The sequence below is a fragment of the Salvelinus namaycush genome, chromosome 9, assembly GCF_016432855.1.
Source record: "Salvelinus namaycush isolate Seneca chromosome 9, SaNama_1.0, whole genome shotgun sequence".
NCBI lineage: Eukaryota > Metazoa > Chordata > Actinopteri > Salmoniformes > Salmonidae > Salvelinus > Salvelinus namaycush.
Genome location: NC_052315.1, coordinates 10,488,829 through 10,507,900, shown reverse-complemented (window position 1 = coordinate 10,507,900; position 19,072 = coordinate 10,488,829). Strand labels below are relative to the sequence as shown.

Here is a 19,072-nt window from a genome sequence, read left to right as displayed (position 1 = left end):
CATCAATGGTTGACCATCTTGTTCAATAGTGGGATGTGAGACTGAACCCAGGATAATAGTAACAATCTCTGCCACTCTCCTCCCCAGTCAATCACTAACATTCCTATCGTCTAATATCTCAGCATATGTAGCATGAACAGGCACAGCAATATTAAGGGGAGAAATTGTGCTCCCTCTGCCATTTAAGATATGCGGTACTAGCAGACACTATAGAAAATGAAGATGCAGTCTGGCTCCGTTACTCACAGGCCATCATATTGGACATTTCTAATGATGGAGTGGCGTATACTGTATGTCTCTTCCTATCTTTCCCCATATGTATTTGTGCTAGCACATATCTTCTGCTGTCCTCTCCCCTTTACGCTGAAGTGTTGCCCCTTTTTTGCCATAGCTCTCCTACTTCTACCTTTCCATCTCTCCCTCCCCGTTTCCACCTTTGCTTCCTCCTCTACCCCTAGCTATCTGTACTCTTCCCCCTTCCCCTCTGTCCTATATCCCCTCTTCTTATTCTTGTCTCATTTTACCAATTGCCATCTTTGCCCTCCTTGTCTCTCCTATCTTCATCTTTGCCCTCCTCGTCTCTGCTCTCTTCATCTTTGCCCTCCTTGTCTCTCCTCTCTTCATCTTTGCCCTCCTTGTCTCTCCTCTCTTCATTTTGCCCTCCTCTCTCCATCTTGGTGGCACAGATAATTGTCTGTGAGTGCTTACTGCTTTGCCTCAATAACAGGATGTATCTTTAGTACAGGGATAGATGGGGGGATGGGACATAATGATACAGCGGTTCCATCGGCAGGGCCAGAGCGCCACGGCTGCCGCTTATTGTGAGTTAGCCCCAAGTATTGTAAATATTAGTTTTTGTTTTTACACAAATGTACATGTTTTAAACTCTCCTAGGTTTGGGGCCCATTGGGACAGTGTATTTTTGTTTTTGACCACCACAACAAACTCTTATTCGCTTTACTATGTGGAATAATATGATCGACCGACGACTGACGTCGGCACATTAGACAAACAAGGAGAGAGTAGATTGAGAGTATTCGTGTTATCTGTGGTACATAGAGTAACGTGTGTGTGCGTTTCTGGCAGTGCCTTTCAGTCAAGGAGCATTAAGCAATGGGGGGGGTCTCGGGTCTCTTCAGAACTTGACATTGTTCGCAAATACCTACAGTGACACACTCACTCCATCTCTCTCTCACAACATTCAAATTGTTCTACTTAAATGGTTGATTTCAAACTGTAATCAGGATGATGTCATTGTTTTTATAATGTTAGCTGATTGTAGTTAATGACTTGTGTGTTTTTAATATAGCTCCTGTAGTGGTTCCCTACTATCATGCTCACAGAGGTAGAAGTACCTGCTACCACACCACACATTCTGCTAATAACAACCGTGTACTGATGATCAACCTATGGTCTGGGCATGGTTGGACTAAAACCTTTTACGGCATTTACTCAGACTGAATCCTGAGGTACGTTGTCCATCTCAGCAGGACTGAGACTAAGGCTGTCCTGATATGGACACTGTACTACTGGGGGGTTTTCTAACAAGAGTTTGAGAAGTTAGAGCTCAACATTCAACTGTGGCTTTACCTGGCTCCAGACCAAGAAAACACAACATATCAGACCATCTAGCAGGGTCCTCATGTCATGACTCAGTGGTTAGAGGTCCAAACACCTCATTTACAGAAACCTCAGGCTATGAGTTCAGGTACTTCAAAAGCCATACCAACCCATTCACACCCTGCTTGGGTGCAAAAAAAAAAAAACGATATCGCCCCAACTAAACTAATATGATTCTGTCTTAATGTGCCATTTCAGGGACGAAGGAGCCCTATGGTCGTTCTAGTGCCGTAGACTCGCAGGTCATGTCTGTCGCAACATGACTCCTGGCTCCTACATGTTCAAAGTGCTGAGTTCTGCCTCTGAGACCTGAAAGCCACTTCCAAAGGGACATCAGAGTGACATTGGCAGCTTTTAGGACTTTGGTCCATTTCAACCACCATTACTCTCCAATCAGAAGGGGGAGCATGTGGAGGGAGGAGGAGAGGAATGGGGGAGATTACCAGACAGAATGGGGGAGATTACCAGACAGCTGACACGTGTACATGGAGTAGCACAAGTGGTATAAGGGAGCTTTTTTCAATGCACCAGCCCAGGCACTGTGCTTCTTCTTGCATAGGGGCTGGGATATCTTGAAAGTATATGCCCGAAAATCTCTGTGACGGGATTAGCCGAGAGTTATGAATGATTTCCTAAGATCCTGTGACTCAACAATTCCGTGATCCAGGTTCTAGCGGTTTTAAGAGCCACTATTCCAACGTTGAAAAGCTTCCCCTCTGGACAAGGGACACTTTTTTTATAAAAAAAAAAAGTGTGTTCCGCTTCCCTTTTTCTGCTGCTTTCAGGCGTTCATCAACCCCTCTCGTCCTCCCCTCCCTCTCTTCTCACTACCTCACCATCACTTCCACCTCTTGCACAATCTGCTAGGTTTGAGAGTTTTTCCTTTCTTCCCTCTGGCGGCATGCTTGTCATGCAGCCCTTATAGCCAAATTGGTTTACATTGGGGAGATAAATGCTCTGCAAATGCGCTTAAACACATACAGTCAAAAATGCAGACCGTGCGTGTCAGGATTAGTATCCAAGTCAGGGGGAGAAAGAAGAGCATCTCGGCCATACAAAGCTGAGGAGCCGCTAGTGAAGCCTGCAGATACAGGCCGGCTCATCCACTTTTCAGAGCAGGACTTAGCTTTTGCATGCTAGTCTGTAATTCTGGGAATTATAGAACTTGTCGGCCAACAATCGAACTCCTTACGCCGTATTGTTTCAAACGGGTGAGCAGACCTGGGCGTTACTATGCGCCGCTGGTGGAGGGAGTCTGGGTGGTTCTTCCGTAGGAGAAGTTGGCCCAGTAGCAGGTCTAGGATCAGTTTGGTATTGGTGATGCTCTATTGCAGTGGTTTTCAACCGATGTGCCGTGGCACCTTGAGGAACTCTCAGGTGTGCAGCAAACACAAATGGTATGGATTATTTTTGGGAACACACACTTATAAACGTGACCTGTGTAATTTTGACTTGGGAGCACCAGTGCCGCTCATATAATACATTGAATGGCACAGCTACATCTGTATCGTTGTTTCAAGTCTGGTATGCTCAGGCTGTTACATTTGTATAGTTTGAGTGGCGCGCATCACGAACAATCACTTGAATCATTATACTTCGCCTGTGAGAATTGTTAGAACAGACAAGGCAACTAGGCAATTCTTATTAGACAGCTGTACCAAAGCCTATGTCAAAAAAACAAACAGAGCATGGCTTTGTGTGTATGTATTTTTATTTATTTTTACTTTTATTTAACTAGGTAAGTCCGATAAGAACAAATTCTTATTTACAATGACAGCCTACCAGAAGACAAAAGCTCTCCTGCGGGGATGGGGGCTGGGATTAAAAATAAAACATACAATTTAAAAATATAGGACAAAACACACATCACTACATAAAGAGAGACCTAAGAAAACAACGTAGCATGGCAGCAACGCATGAAAACACAGGATGGTAGCAACACAACATGACATGTTAGCAGCACAAAACATGGTACAAAGGGCAAGAAGGTAGAGACAACAATACATAACACGAAGCAACCACAACTGTTACTGAGTGTTCTTGATTGAGTCTTTGAATGGTTGCACCTTTACAATGCCAAAAACCTCTTGTCTGTAGCCCAAAACCATTCAAAACGAAATACCTATTTTAACAGAGCTAAAAAATATATATTTCTAGCTCGACAGGACAGAGTTTGGGAAACCCTGCTCTATAGCACAGGTGTCAAACTCATTCCATGGAAGGCTGAGATTCTGTGGGTTTTCACTCCTCCCTTTGTATTTCATTGATGAATTAAGGTCACTGATTAGTTAGGAACTACCCTCACCTGGTTGTCTAGGTCTTTAATTGAACACAAATTGAAAGGACGTAACTAAAACCAGCAGACGTACAGCCCTCCAGAAATTGAGTTAGACCCCTGCTTTAAAGGGAAAATAGTAGCAGGTCTAGGAAAGTAGTAGCAGCCCATACCCTGACCTTAACCAGGCCTAACCTTAATAACCCTTTGACGTTCTTCTGTCCTTGAAGTCATTGTTTTAAGTCAAGGCTTGTGAGGTTAAGTTGTGAGGAGAGGTTGACTTTTTTTGGGGTGACCTTGCTTAATGGAAAGATTCACCCTTTTTGAATGTCATATCGTTTTTGTGCATCTGAGCCATGTTCTATCGATTCCCGTGGTAATTTCCTGTTTTCATATTTATCTCAGCTATTGCTGTTCAAGCAGGCAGAAATACATCCGGTATGATGAGTTTTACATCATATAACGTTCAAAGTCTGAATTTTTTATTTTAATAGAAGTCAGGAAACAAATGAATGGAGTTTGAGTGAGTTGTGCTGAGAGTCAGCATCTGATCCTCCTCAGTAACTAAGATGTTCTAATTCTAAGGACCTGTGCTGAATGCAAACAAGTGGTCATGTGTGGGATTGTGTCTTTATAACAAAAGTGGTTGTATATTCAGATAGCATTAGTGTTAAACAAGGAGAACTATGTAGAGAGAAGTTCACTGGCAAAGAGCCCCAGACATATGGACCCGGTCCTTGCGGGGGGAGAGTGGGTGGTGCTGAATGGAGCATCGCTAACCTTTGACCCTTGTCATGGTGACTTTTCTCATTCTCAGCGGAGAAGTCGGTGAAGTAATCCTGCAGTCATGGATGTGAATGCATTCATATGTATATGAAGACAGGTAGTCTAGCGCTTAGAGAGTTGGACCAGTATCCGAAAGGAAGCTGGTTTGAATACCCGAGCCGACAACCTGAAATAAAAAATGTTGATCATCTGTCAATGTGCCCTTCCGCAAGGCATTTAACCCTAATTTGCTCCAGGGGCGCCGTACTACTATGGCAGACCCTGTAGAAGAACACATTTCACTGCACCTATCCGGTGTTTGTGACAATACATATTTTTTTTTATATAGTCTGTTCATTGTTATATTGTTATTTCCTCTAGTCATATGCAGAAACACATCCCATTAAGTAAACTATCTATCTGAGTAAATTCAACACAAACCATCTAGTTGAGTACAGATATAGGATCATCATTTGAGCTTGTTTGCTACAGCAGGAAAATAATCTTGCAGCAACAGGACATGTGGTTTATAATTGAATGGACATTTTTGTAGAGGTAAATGCATTCGTAAGGGAAAATCAAGTCTGAAATATCAGTGGAAAATACGAACTTCAGAAACCTTTTTTTAAACTTCAAGTACCCTACACGTTGAAAAGGACATGCATTGTAGGAAAGTTCTCCTGCAACAGGGTGATCAAATTCAGATCCTACATCTGTATACTCAACTCATCTAATTGGTCACTACTTACTTTCCCGAGTGGACCAAACATCAGTGATTTTACTGTAAAGATCACTGGATTATTCAGACCGCTATAGAGCTCAGACAACTTCATGTATGACGCTATTCATCATTCAACAACAAATGTATTACATGCATGATTGATACAGTTGGATACAAGGGAATGTTCTACTAGAAGTCAACGTTCACAGGGCACCTGCTGCTGTTTCTCCTTATGGGGACACTGCCATGCCTGCCTCCTCCCTCTCCGATAGCATCAGTATAACACCCCTCCCTTATGAACAGCCATTGGATTGGGTCTGTGTTTTTGTGCGTGCATGCATGTGTAATGCAGCATCGGGGAAACTCTGGAAATACTGCTTGTAAACTGGGCGCAATGTGTTGTGCCTTCACAGGCTTTGAACTCGAACGCTGAGGGCAAACAAGCTGCGTCAACCATGGACTGAAAGTACAGCTGTCATGCTCGTAAACAATTTATAGTGTTAAAAATTCATAATTGAATTGTTTTTATAAATAATATTTTGTTGCATTTAACTGCCAAAAAATGATGTTATGTAGGTAATTTCCTTTTAATATGTCATGTCAGAGTTTAGCATGTGGGAGAAGTCAACGCTCAGAGATTATACATTTCCCACTAGAATGTACCCGTTTGAGGGGTGTTCAAGTGGATTTGTCCTAGTCGCTTGCTGTTATTTACCAATTTACGAGATGTTATGAATGCAGCATAACTTCCCAGACTCCAGTCATTCACCCAGCACCCCCTCCTCCCCCCACCCCTCCCTCCAAATCCATGCCCCCTAGACCTCCCAACACAATACCCCCCTGATCCCAGCACAGTCCCAGCACAACCCAAATAATAGCGCACCATTCATTTAATCATTGTTTTTCCCCCCTCTTTCACTCCCTTTATGGGCCCACTAAAGGTTTTAACTGGGCAGAGAAGGAGGGCTGTCACCCAGGGAACCTTAGCCCATTGATGAAGTGACAGGCGCTGCCAGAATATGATCCTAATCCTGTTTCCAGCATTCTCTTAGACCGCTGGCATCGCAATTCCTCCACACATTCTCTGAGCTGTCAACGAGGAAAATCCCTCCTAATAGCACATTACCCAGATACACATCAAAGAGCTCATGGAAACCTTCCTTCAGCGGCTTAGCAGTGTCGTGTACACACACACACACACACACACACACACACACACACACACACACACACACACACACACACACACACACACACACACACACACACACACAGCATTCACATTAACCAGTCCACACACAAACTCACGATATACAAATGTGTGTACATGCACAAACCCCACTGATTAACGTAACATGACCACATAATCACACAGGCTTGAACAACCCAATATTTCTCTGGCAGGATTTTTAATATCAACAAATGATTTGAAATGACAGAGGAAGTTTTTTTTCTTTAATTTTTATCGTTTTTATGTACTCTGCAACTTGATATCCTTCCGTTACATAAGTGGGACAGAGATTTCTGATTTTATGGGTTGAGGGAGTGAGAGGGTGGACCATGGTAAACAGGTGTCTAAACTTTGCTGACTCTAGGAACCCTTTCAGTTCTATTTCATCTTATTCTATTCTTACTTAATCCATCGATATCCCAACCCAAGGTAATCCTTCTTATGGCAAAGCATTCTGTTTTGGTGCAGCCAAACCTTGACTGACAGGGCCGAGAAGGGAAGTGGAGGAGGGGGATTGGGGACTCTTTAGAGCCTGACACTGTGTTTCAGTCATTTCCTTTAGGATTAGTTACTCTGCATTCGGTGGACAAGTGGCATGGGCTGTGTGTGTGTGTGTGTGTGTGTGTGTGTGTGTGTGTGTGTGTGTGTGTGTGTGTGTGTGTGTGTGTGTGTGTGTGTGTGTGTGTGTGTGTGTGTGTGTGTGTGTGTGTGTTCTGTTTGAGATGAGGGTCCTGAAACCGGGACTTCAGCTCTGTGCATGTTTGCGCCAAATAATTGGGTTTGGGGTGTAACGTGGAAAGTTAATTGTGTATTGTGTTAACAGTAATCATGTATTTGGGAGGGATGCGTAGTTACACTGAACAAAAATATAAATGCAAAATTCAACAATTTCAGTTACAGTTCATATAAGGAAATCAGTCAATTGAAATAAATTCATTAGGCCCTAATCTATGGATTTCACATGTCTGGGGATGCAGATATGCATCTGTTTGGTCACAGATACCTTAAAAAAAAGGTAGGGGCACGGATCAGAAAACCAGAGAGTATCTGGTGGGACCACCATTTTCCTCATGCAGCGTGACATCTCTTTCACATAGTTGATCAGGCTGTTGATTGTGACCTGTAAAATATGTTGTCCCACTCCTCTACAATGGTTGTGCGAAGTTGCTGAATATTGTCGGGAACTGGAATATGCTGTCGTACACATCGATCCAGAACATCCCAAACATGCTCAGTACGTGACATGTCTGGTGAGAACTGGGACATTTTCAGCTTCCAGGAATTGTGTCCAGATCCTTGCAACATGGGGCCGTGCATCATTCTGAAACATGAGGTGATGGTGCCGGTTGAATGGCACGACAATGAGCTTCAGGATCTCGTCACGGTATCTCTGTGCATTCAAATTGCCATCGATAAAATGCAATTGTGTTTGTTGTCCGTAGCTTACCCTGACTGGGAATACAGATTGTGTGTATGGCGTTGTGTGGGCAAGCGGTTTACTGATGTCAACGTTGTGAACAGAGTGCCCCATGGTGGCGGTGGGGTTATGGTATGGGCAGGCCATAACCCCGCCGCCACCATGGGGCACTCTGTTCACAACGTTGACATCAGCGTGTATGGCGTTGTGTGGGCAAGCTGTTAGCTATCTGCCCAGTACAGTTGAATCCGGGATTTATCCATGCAGAGCACACTTCTCCAGCGTGCCAGTGGCCATCAAAGGTGAGCGTTAGCCCACAGTAGTCAGTTACGATGCCAAGCTGCAGTCAGACCGCGGTGAAGATGACGAACACACAGATGCGCTTCCTTGAGACAGTTTGTGCAGAAATTCTTCATCAGTAGTGTGAGTGACTGGTCTCAGATGATCCCACAGGTGAAGAAGCTGGATGTGGAGGTCCTGGGCTGGCGTGTTTACACGTGGTCTGCGGTTGTGAGGCTGGTTGGACATACTGCCAAATTCGGTAAAACAATGTTGGAGGGAGCTTATGGTAGAGAAATTAACATGCAATTCTCTGGCAACAGCTCTGGTGGACATTCCTATAGTCAGCATGCCAATTGCACGCTCCCTCAACTTGAGACATCTGTGGCATTGTGTTGTGACAAAACTGCACATTTTAGAGCAGCCTTTTATTGTCCCCAGCACAAGGTGCACCTGTAATGATCATGCTGTTTAATCAGCTTCTTGATATGCCACACCTGTCATGTGGATGGATTATCTTGGCAATGGAGAAATGTTCACTAACAGGGATGTAAACTCATTTGTGCACACATTGAGAGAAATAAGCTTTTTTGTGTGTATGGAACTTTTCTGGGATATTTTATTTTAACTAAAAAAAAAACTTTACATTTTGTTAAATTCCCCAGCAAGAACACAATGTCGCTCAAACAGAAGGGGGAAATAATAGTCACTGACCAACAACCAAAACAAAACGGGTGGGGTTTTAGGAGGGGTTTTGAAAGACACATGGGGGGTGTCCACTGAAAGTTTACTAGCAACAACACCTGGAACCTAGAAGACAACCACCATGAACGCCCACTAAATTTGCACAAGAAGAGGCAAATGAAAGAAAAACCTACACCAAGCTTAAAGACAGGAAGCAAACCAAAAAGGTAGAGCAAAACAAACTCAGATAAAGGATTGTTTGTTTAGAACTCAAAATAGAGCGCGCCAACTAAAAGTGTTAATCCTCCGCATCTATCCAGACAACTGGTACGCTGTGCCAGCCACTCTTAAATAGCACCTGGGACAGCACAGGTGAAACACCTCCCCACTAACGATATGGCAACCAGCACAGGTGTAACACATACTGACTAACGAGGTGACACCAATCGGCGTGCCCTACGTGCTAATGATCTATACGTGCTAAAGTCCAACCTCCAAAACATAAATGGAAAATCCAAATCCTTTAACAATGTTGCATTTATATTTTTGCTCAGTGTCGTTTTGTATTGTATTAATTTCATACTGAATGGTCTCTCCTATCCTAAAGTTGTAACTTTTAGGAAGTCTTTACGTGCGTGCGGTGTGTGTGTGTGTGTGTGTGTGTTCCTACATGTGTGTGCACTCTTGTGCAGATACAGTAGTTTTAAAGCTGTCTTCCCCATACAATACAAGAGTTCAAACCAGTTTGTCCTCTGTAGCCTGTCATGTGTTCACAAAATTGTTTGGTTAAAACCATTCATAAATTGTAATTTGCATAATTTTAATAAACCTCTAAAATAATAATCTCATTAACCAATCAGTCTTCATACATGTGGTTTATTCCCTTGCATTTTAACAGATAAATGACTCACATTTAAGTAAACAATTGAGAAGTACACGTCTGGGATCTACAATGATAAAATACATATACTGTAGCTATGGCCTGGATGCCAGTCCGTTTCTGCTTTAGTCAACAACACCAAGTTTTTTTTTCTTGCTGTCTTTTTAAGGATGTACCAACGCTCTTGAAAGCAGAAACAGCCTGGCACCCAGGCGAAAATAACATAGGTTGAACAGTTTCATATTTGAACGTCGCTCTGTTCCCCCTGTAGGATTCCATAGACTAATCTGTATCGAGCAGGTATTGGCTCATTCTACTGGGGGTCCTTTGCATTAAGCCACAATGGAACAATTCAAAAATAGGTTGAATGTTTCTTCTAAGTCCTCCGACACAAAAGGAGACACCGACTTATACTCCCTAACCAAGCAGATGGGATGGAAACAAACATGGAGGGGTATTTACAGTACAATGTGGAATAAATTCTTGCAGGTGGGATGTAGCAAAGATCTATTATATTGACTAGATAGTCTAGTGACTGCTCTAACAATGGAAATACATATCCTCGAAGATGGAAGGCAGACGGGAGGAGGCAAGATCAGGTTAGACCATTTTAGTGAATGAAAAGGCAGATACGCATGTGAACAACAGGCACAACTCCTATATAAAGTAATTTACTATGTCTTTTTCCCCCCGAAATGCCACGTGCATCCACTTATATCAGTGCATTCATAACAACCTATCCACTGAAACTTCTATTCAATCAAATAAGCCTCCCGTAGCAAATTAGCAATTACATTTTTTGTTGACCAAATTCAACACTCATTGACCTCCATACAAAAATTACTCACTAGTTTTGTTTTCGTGGACAGATTTTGGGTGGAGTGAATCATCTTGCTTCGCCTCTTCCTCTCTGGATGTAGCTCTAAAACAGGAAGTACTGTCCATCTGCCAGGTGCCGGGCATTGTGGGATTTGTAGGCTATTGAACTGGCCAGTCTGTCCTGTTGTAAATGTTTGAATGGGAGTTTTCATCTGAGGCTGGAATCTTGATTCAATCTTTGTACCATTTCTATCTTTGTGCCGTTGTAATCCCTGTCTCAGGATGCATGCAAAGCTCATCTTTAATATTATGGTCACCCTCACCACCTCTAGTGTTGAGATCATCAGATATACTGTAGACGGTCATAATGCATTTGCCCCATATGAGATGACGGCTTTGTGATTTAGGAGTGTAGCATTTGAAGTCTCTGATCCAACTGGTTTGGTAGGAAGTATACTGAACAAAAATATAAACCGAACATGCATCAATTTCAACAATTTTACTGAGTTACAGTTCATATAAGGAAATCAGTCAATTGAAATCAATTCATTGGGCCCTAATCTATGGAATTCCCATGACTGAGCATGGGTGCAGCCATGGTTGGGCCTGGGAGGGCAATGGCCCAACCACTTGGGAGTCAGGCCCACCCACTGGGGAGCCAGGCTTAACCAATCAGAATGACTTTTTCACCACAAAAGAGCTTTAATTACAGACAGAAATACTCATCAGTTTCATCAGCTGTCCGGGTGGCTGGTCTCAGACGATCCCGCAGGTGAAGAAGCTGGATGTGGAGGTCCTGGGTTGGCGTGGTTACATGTAGTTTGCGGTTGTGAGGCCGGTTGGACGTACTGCCAAATTCTCTAAAACAACGTTGGAGGCGGCTAATGGTAGAAAAATTAACATTCAATTCTCTGACAACAGCTCTAGTGGACATTCTTGCAGTCAGCATGCCAATTGCACACTCCCTCAACTTGAGACATCTGTGGCATTGTGTTGTGTGACAAAACTGCACATTTTAGAGTGACCTTTATTGTCCAGCGCACAAGATGAACCTGTGTAATAATCATGCTGTTTAATCAGCTTCTTGATATGCCACACCTATCAGGTGGATGGATTATCTTTGCAAAGGAGAAATGCTCATTAACAGGGATGCAAACAAATTTGAGCACAACATTTGAGAGAAATTAGCTTTTGTGCGTATGGAACATTTCTGGAATATTTGATTTCAACTCATGAAACATGGGACCAACACTTTACATGTTCCATTTATATTTTTTGTTCAGTATAGTAGTGAGATTGCACTGGGTCTATGTATCTCACCTGCAAGGGTGTCAAATAAGTATAGTCCGGTAGGGTTCTTATCTAATATTCAGTCCCAGTGTACAAAACTGATGCAGTGTCTATAATGTCCAGTCAGTAGAAAGGGTCATAACATCTGACTGTGTCCCAGGTAGCTGCCCTGCCCTGGGGGGGAGGTCAGTCTGGGGGTCAATTGGGTAGCATGTCCAGGCCCAGGGAGGCAGCGTGCTGCTTGGCCCTCAGACGCAGGTTCTCGATGCTGGTGGTCTTGCTGTTGAGGCTGGGTAGGCTGCTCGGAGGGGCGTGGAGACCCGTCAAGGGGCTGTTCCACACCTGCTGGGCCTGGGACATGGACACTTGGGACATGGACGCCTGGGACAGGGACTGGTAGTAGGATTGGCAGGGCAGAGAGCCCAGGGGGGAGGGCATGTTGACGTTCATGCCCAGGTAGGGCAGTGAGGAGGGGGTACCCATGTCGAAGGAGGGGTAGTGGACCATGTTGTTGGTTGCAGCCATGTGCTGGCGGAACTGCTCCTGCAGACGGAAGAGGCTGAGGGGGGACGAGGCATAGGAGCCTTGGGACACACAACTGCTGCCCACGCCACCGCTAGAGGATGGGAGGGAGGGAGAGCCCAGGGGAGAGTCTGAGAGAGAGAGATTTTAGTTATAGTTTTTATTATTTTAGAGAGAAAGATTTATTTTCCGCTTTCAAGACTAATTCATAATAATATAGAATACATTGAAGTCCTGCAGATAAGGGATAAGCACACTAACACAAATTGACATATGTGCCTCCTAAGGAAATCGAGGGTGCATCTACAGTATAATAAACACATATGTCTAATGGCCCATTGTCTATGGGATTTCTCACCTGGTGTGGGGCTGAAGCGTTTGCAGGATGGAGATCTTCCTCCCGGCTGCAGCCCTGCACCCCCCTGCTGCACCTCCCCCTGATGCTGCTGAGTATCCTGCAGCCTCTCCCACATCAGCTCCTCATCTCCTTCACCGTTGTCCTCTGCAGCCGACTCGCTGTCCGAGGCCTCCGGGGAGGTGACGTTCACCTCCACACTCATCTCCGCAGGCTGGGGCCGCATGGTCTCCGAGAGGGAGGATGGAGATGTCTGGGTGGAAGGGTCGGTGGTCTTGACCTCTTCCTCGTCACCTCCCTCTCTGTTGGCCTCCTTCTGTTTCTGGAGCTGCTCCTTCTGCAGGCTGCGCTGCTTCTTGCGGAACTTGGCGCGGCGGTTCTTGAACCACACCTGGTGAGAAGACGGATTTCAGTTGTTATACAGTAATAAACACAATTTCATCACTTTGTAATAAACTATAATTCTCTAATAACCAAGGCTTCTGATAATGTCAATATTGGTGATTTGTTACATGGCTTTGGTTTGTCAAACGTGTACATTTTTTATTCTCACTAATATCATTTAAACTAATTGCATTTGAACTCCTTGACAGCGGAACTCAAAAACATCCACTTGTCATGGCCAGAAGCAAAAAAAGCAGCCGAGATCAGCAACGTTGGAAATCGTTAGTATGGTCCTATGTTCCACCAGGAACATTGGAGATCTTTAGCATGGTCCTATGTTCCACCAGCAATGTTGGAGATCTTTAGCATGGTCCTATGTTCCACCAGCAACGAACAACGGTTAAGTAAGTATTTCTCTTCATCACCCCCACTCCCCCTCTTCTACAAAACCAATACTGAAAGTTAAGATGCAGGTGAAATAGTTTATTTATTTCGACTAAGTAGTATCATCACCTGCACACGGGCCTCTGGTAAGTTGGTACACATGGCCAGGCGTTCGCGCATCACCACGTCAGGGTAGTGGGTCTTCTGGAAGGTCTTTTCCAGGGCCTCCAGCTGCTGGGCAGTGAAGGCTGTGCGACTGCGCCGCTGCTTCCTGTGCTGGGAGCCATACCGGGCCTCGAGGATTATGTCTTGAAATGTGCAGCCGTTGAAGGAAAAGAGATTGGGCCAATTTAATTGAGGAACAGGTCAGATAGTGCTTATCAAGAAGCCTTTCTGAAACAATGTAACAATTTATTGCATTGAACTCAAGAACACATTTTGAACATAAGACAACATAATATTTGTCCATCACACAGCATGATAGCCTGATTGTATTGCACATTTTCCTGACTTATGGACAGATTTACGCAGTAGAATGAGTAAATGTGCAACCAGTTCTTACCAGCCAGTCTCTCTGCCAGCGTGAGCGCGTGCACGGACGGCCGGTAGTCGGGCGCGTGCTGGGCATGCTGCGCCGCCTGCTGGTGAAGATTGTACATGGCATTTAGTGAGTTCATGGCGTGGAGAGAATATCCATTCACTCCGTAGTGCTGCATGGCTGCGTCACCTGTAAATACAGAGGGATAAATTGTTGTTTCAAACAATTCGTTATTGTTGAATTAGTAAAACCAGTAATATCACTGTTTGATTTATGTACCTGTAAGCAAGTCTTGGGCTGCAGATGTAGGCCTAGATTCAAACATCAAGTGGCCTAAATTATTATCGAAAATTTTTGTATTACACTTGTATTTATGTAGGCTATGTATTTATATTAAACTTCGTTTTTTATTTCCATTCATTTAAGATGTTTTAAGGTGTTTTATTGTCACATACACCGGATAGGTGCAGTGACATGTGTTGTTTTACAGGGTCAGCCATAGTAGTAAGGCGCCCCTGGAGCAAATTAGTGTTAAGTGCCTTGCTCAAGGGCACATACAGATTTTTCACCTTGTCGTCTCGGGTATTTCAACCAGCGACCTTCCATTACTGGCCCAACACTCTAACCTAGGATACCTGCCGCCCATTTTATTAAAACTGTCAGTGGCTGATTTCAAATAACCTGCATTTGGACATGTTCCAATATTACATCAGTTATTATATGTCTATAACTGTAAATATGTTTCTTTAAGAAGATTCAAGCTGAGAGTGACATTATATGACGGCATTGAGAAACCTAGCCAGCCACTAAACCTATAAACCCCTTTTCCCACGGAGAGCTCGCTATTTAACCAGTCCTTCCCATGAGAGTTCCCCCCACTAAAGCCCGAGGGGCTGTGTGAAATAATTAGCCTACTCTCCTGTGTTATCGCAACATTAATGCTGATATTGATATTCATTCATTTTATGTCGCACTTGACGTTGTGCCTGAATAGCTAAGCGACGTGGGCCTACTAAAAAGGCAAACTATAGGTCCCCTACAGCGCTAGCAGAATTTAAAAACGTCAACAGAAAACTACACAATGATCAGAAATTAATCAGGGACATTTCTCTGAAAAAGCACACAAAATAAATTGGTGTGACCAGACTCATTTATTAAATGATATTATCATATTTTCATTGAGTCCTATAAATTGCCAAATTATTGTCATTATCCATAATGTGTAGCACAATAGCGTGCATAATAGGATAACTAACCATTTTTATTTTCACAGATTAAGCCTATAGATTACGATAGAAAATTACCCAAGCCTACTGTTGAAAAGGCTCCCTACCACATAAATCAGAAGTTGGTCAATGCGTTCCGAATTTAATCGCATCCTGGGCATTAAACAAGTCAAAACGAATCGTGTTTTAAGACAAGTTGGCCTAGCTTCATGTGCGTTCATATTGCGTTAAAAAAAAATTAACAATTCTGTAAAAAGTATCTAGGCCTACAATAATATTTGTTTGAATATAATTTTAATCCCTCAAAAATATGGATTAAAATATGCCACATTTGGATTTATTTATTTTCTTCATTTAGTAGGCTTACATCGAGTTGAAACGTATGTCGAAAAGATTATACAGCCTACGGTATTATTTTGTTTTATATGCTCTTGGGAATGAAAAGCCCAAAGGGTGACAGCTGGAATTTGTACCCCAACAATAAAGCTAAATACAGTACCAAAATGATAGTATCAGACCGCTATCACGACCTTAACATTTCAGCGTGTAATTGATCATGCAGAAATGTAGAATGCTCGAAGTGACATTATAAAAATTGGTAATAAAAGCTTAATATAATCAGAATAATAATCAGAATAAACGCTCATAGCCTGGATATACCTTATATCAAGTCACGTTCTTATTGTCACCAAATGCAGGAGCATGAACATTTACTAAGATCTGTTTGAATGCTATACAAATCTTGATTTATAATTTATGATGGAAAAATACCTATTATAAATTGTCAAATGTTTTGCCTTGACAATAATACAGTAAGTAGTGTAATGAGGGGGTCATTTCAGACACATTTACAGGGATTATCATAGGCCTAAAATACAGGCTTAAATCATAGGCTTACTTTTTACTGTCATTTATTTTATATATTTTTTAAATATATATATTTTTTACAATGGAATGATTTGCAATAAATTGGAATATGCCATACGCCATTAGGGAACACTTTACTTTGGCCAGGAACGGGACAGACGGTGCTTATCAAAATATTTATTTAGCTCCCTGAGTATTGGATTTGAATGGGAGCCGTTTCTCCCGGTCTATGGCGGCTCTCGCCCCACTGCCCGGAGGCTTGCAGTGGCGGGTAGATGTAAGGTTAAATATATGCATAGGGAACCCCTGTTGGCTACTCGTCTAATGTAGGTGCAAATAGGTTTCAACTACTAGGTGTGTGTGTGTGTGATTAATAATGTCCTTTTTTGAATATGACTGTTCCTCATATAAGTGTCATTGCCTGTAGCCTACATATTGTTTACAATTGCTTTATTGAGGTTTTAAATCCTTTTCATCACTCAAAATATGAATCTCTCGATGTGGACAAAGTCAGATAGCCTTGGGGAGCTGTTTTAACAGTCATTATGCTAATTGCCGTGGATTTAGTTCTATCCCAGACACCGTAAAGGCTAAATATCGGCCCGCCGATATGCCTGTACAGGCGACACACTCTTTCTTCTACATTAACCCTTTATTCAAGTTTTGCCCAAAATTACCCCGGAAGACGTGGATAATTTAAGAAACTATTCCGGAGATTAAATTTTTTTAATGAAATAATGTTGAAGTCTAAATTTCAGTTTAGATCTATCAAATAACATTTTATTGGTCACATACACATTATTTGAAGATGTTAATGCGAGTGTAGCGAAATGCTTGTATTCCATGCATAATGAGAAGACCCGGGCAATATATTGCTCCAAGGTTTAAATGGAAGAGGTTTAAAGTTGCAAGGAAATGCAATAAAACTGGAATTATGGCAGGCACACATCATTTTACTTTACTAACAGGTCCAACCTGATTCGTTATACAGATGCACGCCTTTCAAAAAGGTCTTACCTCTTACGACGCTGCCCGTGGGGTCTTGGCCTATAGCTTATGTCCGGCTGTTTTCAAATGGAATATTAGCTTTCAAAGTACCACCTTGTGTATTACTTCTCAATTCCGTGCTGTTTAGTCCTGTATACTCATTTCTGAACTCCAAACTCCTCAGGAATACTGTAGTCCGTTTTCTGCGCGCGGTGCTCTCACTCTCCAGTCGTTGGAGAATACGGAGAGCTGCCATCTAACGGGCTCGCGCACGACGATGGGCTTTAAGGAGCTCGAGCGCCTGGTGAGGTCATGCAGGATTTCAAATGGACCTTTGCTGTGTCAACCAAAATAGTTTTTTTCTACTCCAGGCTTTCTCATTACTGATTTAAACGATTAATTTATTTATCATTTCCTGGACATTAATGTTATAATCATAGTATCATTAAGCTTATCAAAATATCAATATTATTATTATTATTCTCGCCATATAGGCCTACACCAACATATTTTAATTTCATTTTCTTAGGCCATAAACTTTTAATTGTACGTAGAGGCATGTTGCTCAGTATATATTTTGATATGCAGAAATATAAGTGTTTCTTTGAGACTCATTATCTTAATTCAAATATACATTTGGTAATTGTTTTGCATGTCGGCCCTTTGTAGTCTACTGTGTGTATATATTTGGTCAATATGCAGTCTATTTTCAAATGGAACACGGAATATTGACTAAAATCTTCCATGTCATGTTGCAAACGCATGTAACATTATAATAGCCTACATATAATCATAGCAATAATAATAGTAATAATAGGTTAATTCAAATCTGTGGTAAATAAGAACTTATGATTGTTCATTCAAGAAGTGCCAATGGCTTCAATGACGCTTTCATTACAATGGTTTGCATGCAGGGTTTGAGGTGTTTAAAGGGCTATTAAGTTACTCATGCTTTAATTTTATTTGCTTTTCGACTTTGTCGAGCCACTTGCAGAGGAGACTGCGGTGGAGAGCTGGCTAATAGACGCTAGGGTACTGCCTTTAGAAACTCTCCCGGCCCCAGGGGATTTTAGGTTAGGATTGCGGAGACAAGACGCCATTTCAGCCTCCAAAAAACGGTCTTAAAATGACTGCTACTAAGAGGATTAAAACAATAATGCCCCTCTCTTCTTCAAGGTTTTTAGAAAACATTTATTCTCCTGGAGAAAAACCGTTTAGGCTGGAATTAAGGGCAGCGAAAAGTAGCCTTCTAATCTAGTGCTTGCATATTTTGTTGAATTTCTCCAAGAGAGGAGAGAAAGTGAGGGGGGGGGGGGAATCTTAAACTCAATTTGATCTTTGGCCATATTCATACATAGAAGTTTCGACTTTACACGGAAAGAAAACGTGTTAGCACTCGCGACAAAGTCACAATCCAGTCAAGAGGTGAATTGCCAATAACAACTATGCCGGGGAAATGATTTTAAAAAATACACTCAAGGCGAATATGTTGTATTTTATTTGTAGGTCGTGCAATTCTCACATCTTGATTGACTACATGAGACAATTGGGAAAATTATGATGCAAATAGTGGTAACGATATTAAATTGTTGTGGAATGAATAAACCGTTTTGGTTTAGCCTGGTGGATTGATCAGGTTGGCAGGACGAGTTACTGCGCGCCCTGGAGATCATTACGCGCAACAGATGGACTGTTCAATATCTCTATAAACCATGTTTATTTGTGATACTTTATCATATATGGCCTATCTACTACAACAATGATCTAGGCAGATCCAGTAATTTTAATGAGAGGTTTATTCAACATCAGAATGGGTGTTTTGCTGGCA

General features: G+C 42.5%; 1 protein-coding gene across 1 annotated transcript; it reads right to left on the bottom strand.

The window, feature by feature from the left end:
* Window positions 1-12,179: 12,179 nt before the first annotated feature.
* LOC120053360 (diencephalon/mesencephalon homeobox protein 1-B-like) lies at window positions 12,180-14,342 on the bottom strand. Its single transcript, XM_039000485.1, has 4 exons — window positions 14,189-14,342; window positions 13,756-13,934; window positions 12,862-13,249; window positions 12,180-12,634 (listed from the first exon to the last, which is right to left on the bottom strand). The coding sequence occupies exons 1-4, from the start codon at window positions 14,340-14,342 to the stop codon at window positions 12,180-12,182; spliced, it is 1,176 nt and encodes a 391-aa protein (XP_038856413.1).
* Between the last annotated feature and the right edge of the window lie 4,730 nt (window positions 14,343-19,072).

Coding starts and splice junctions, on each gene's coding strand:
- LOC120053360 (XM_039000485.1), bottom strand. CDS start 14,342: ATGCAGCACTACGGAGTGAATGGATATTCTCTCCACGCCATGAACTCA. Junction 13,935..14,188: donor GCTGGCAGAGAGACTGGCTG/GTAAGAACTGGT, acceptor GCACATTTCAAG/ACATAATCCTCGAGGCCCGG. Junction 12,635..12,861: donor ACGCTTCAGCCCCACACCAG/GTGAGAAATCCC, acceptor TCTCTCTCTCAG/ACTCTCCCCTGGGCTCTCCC.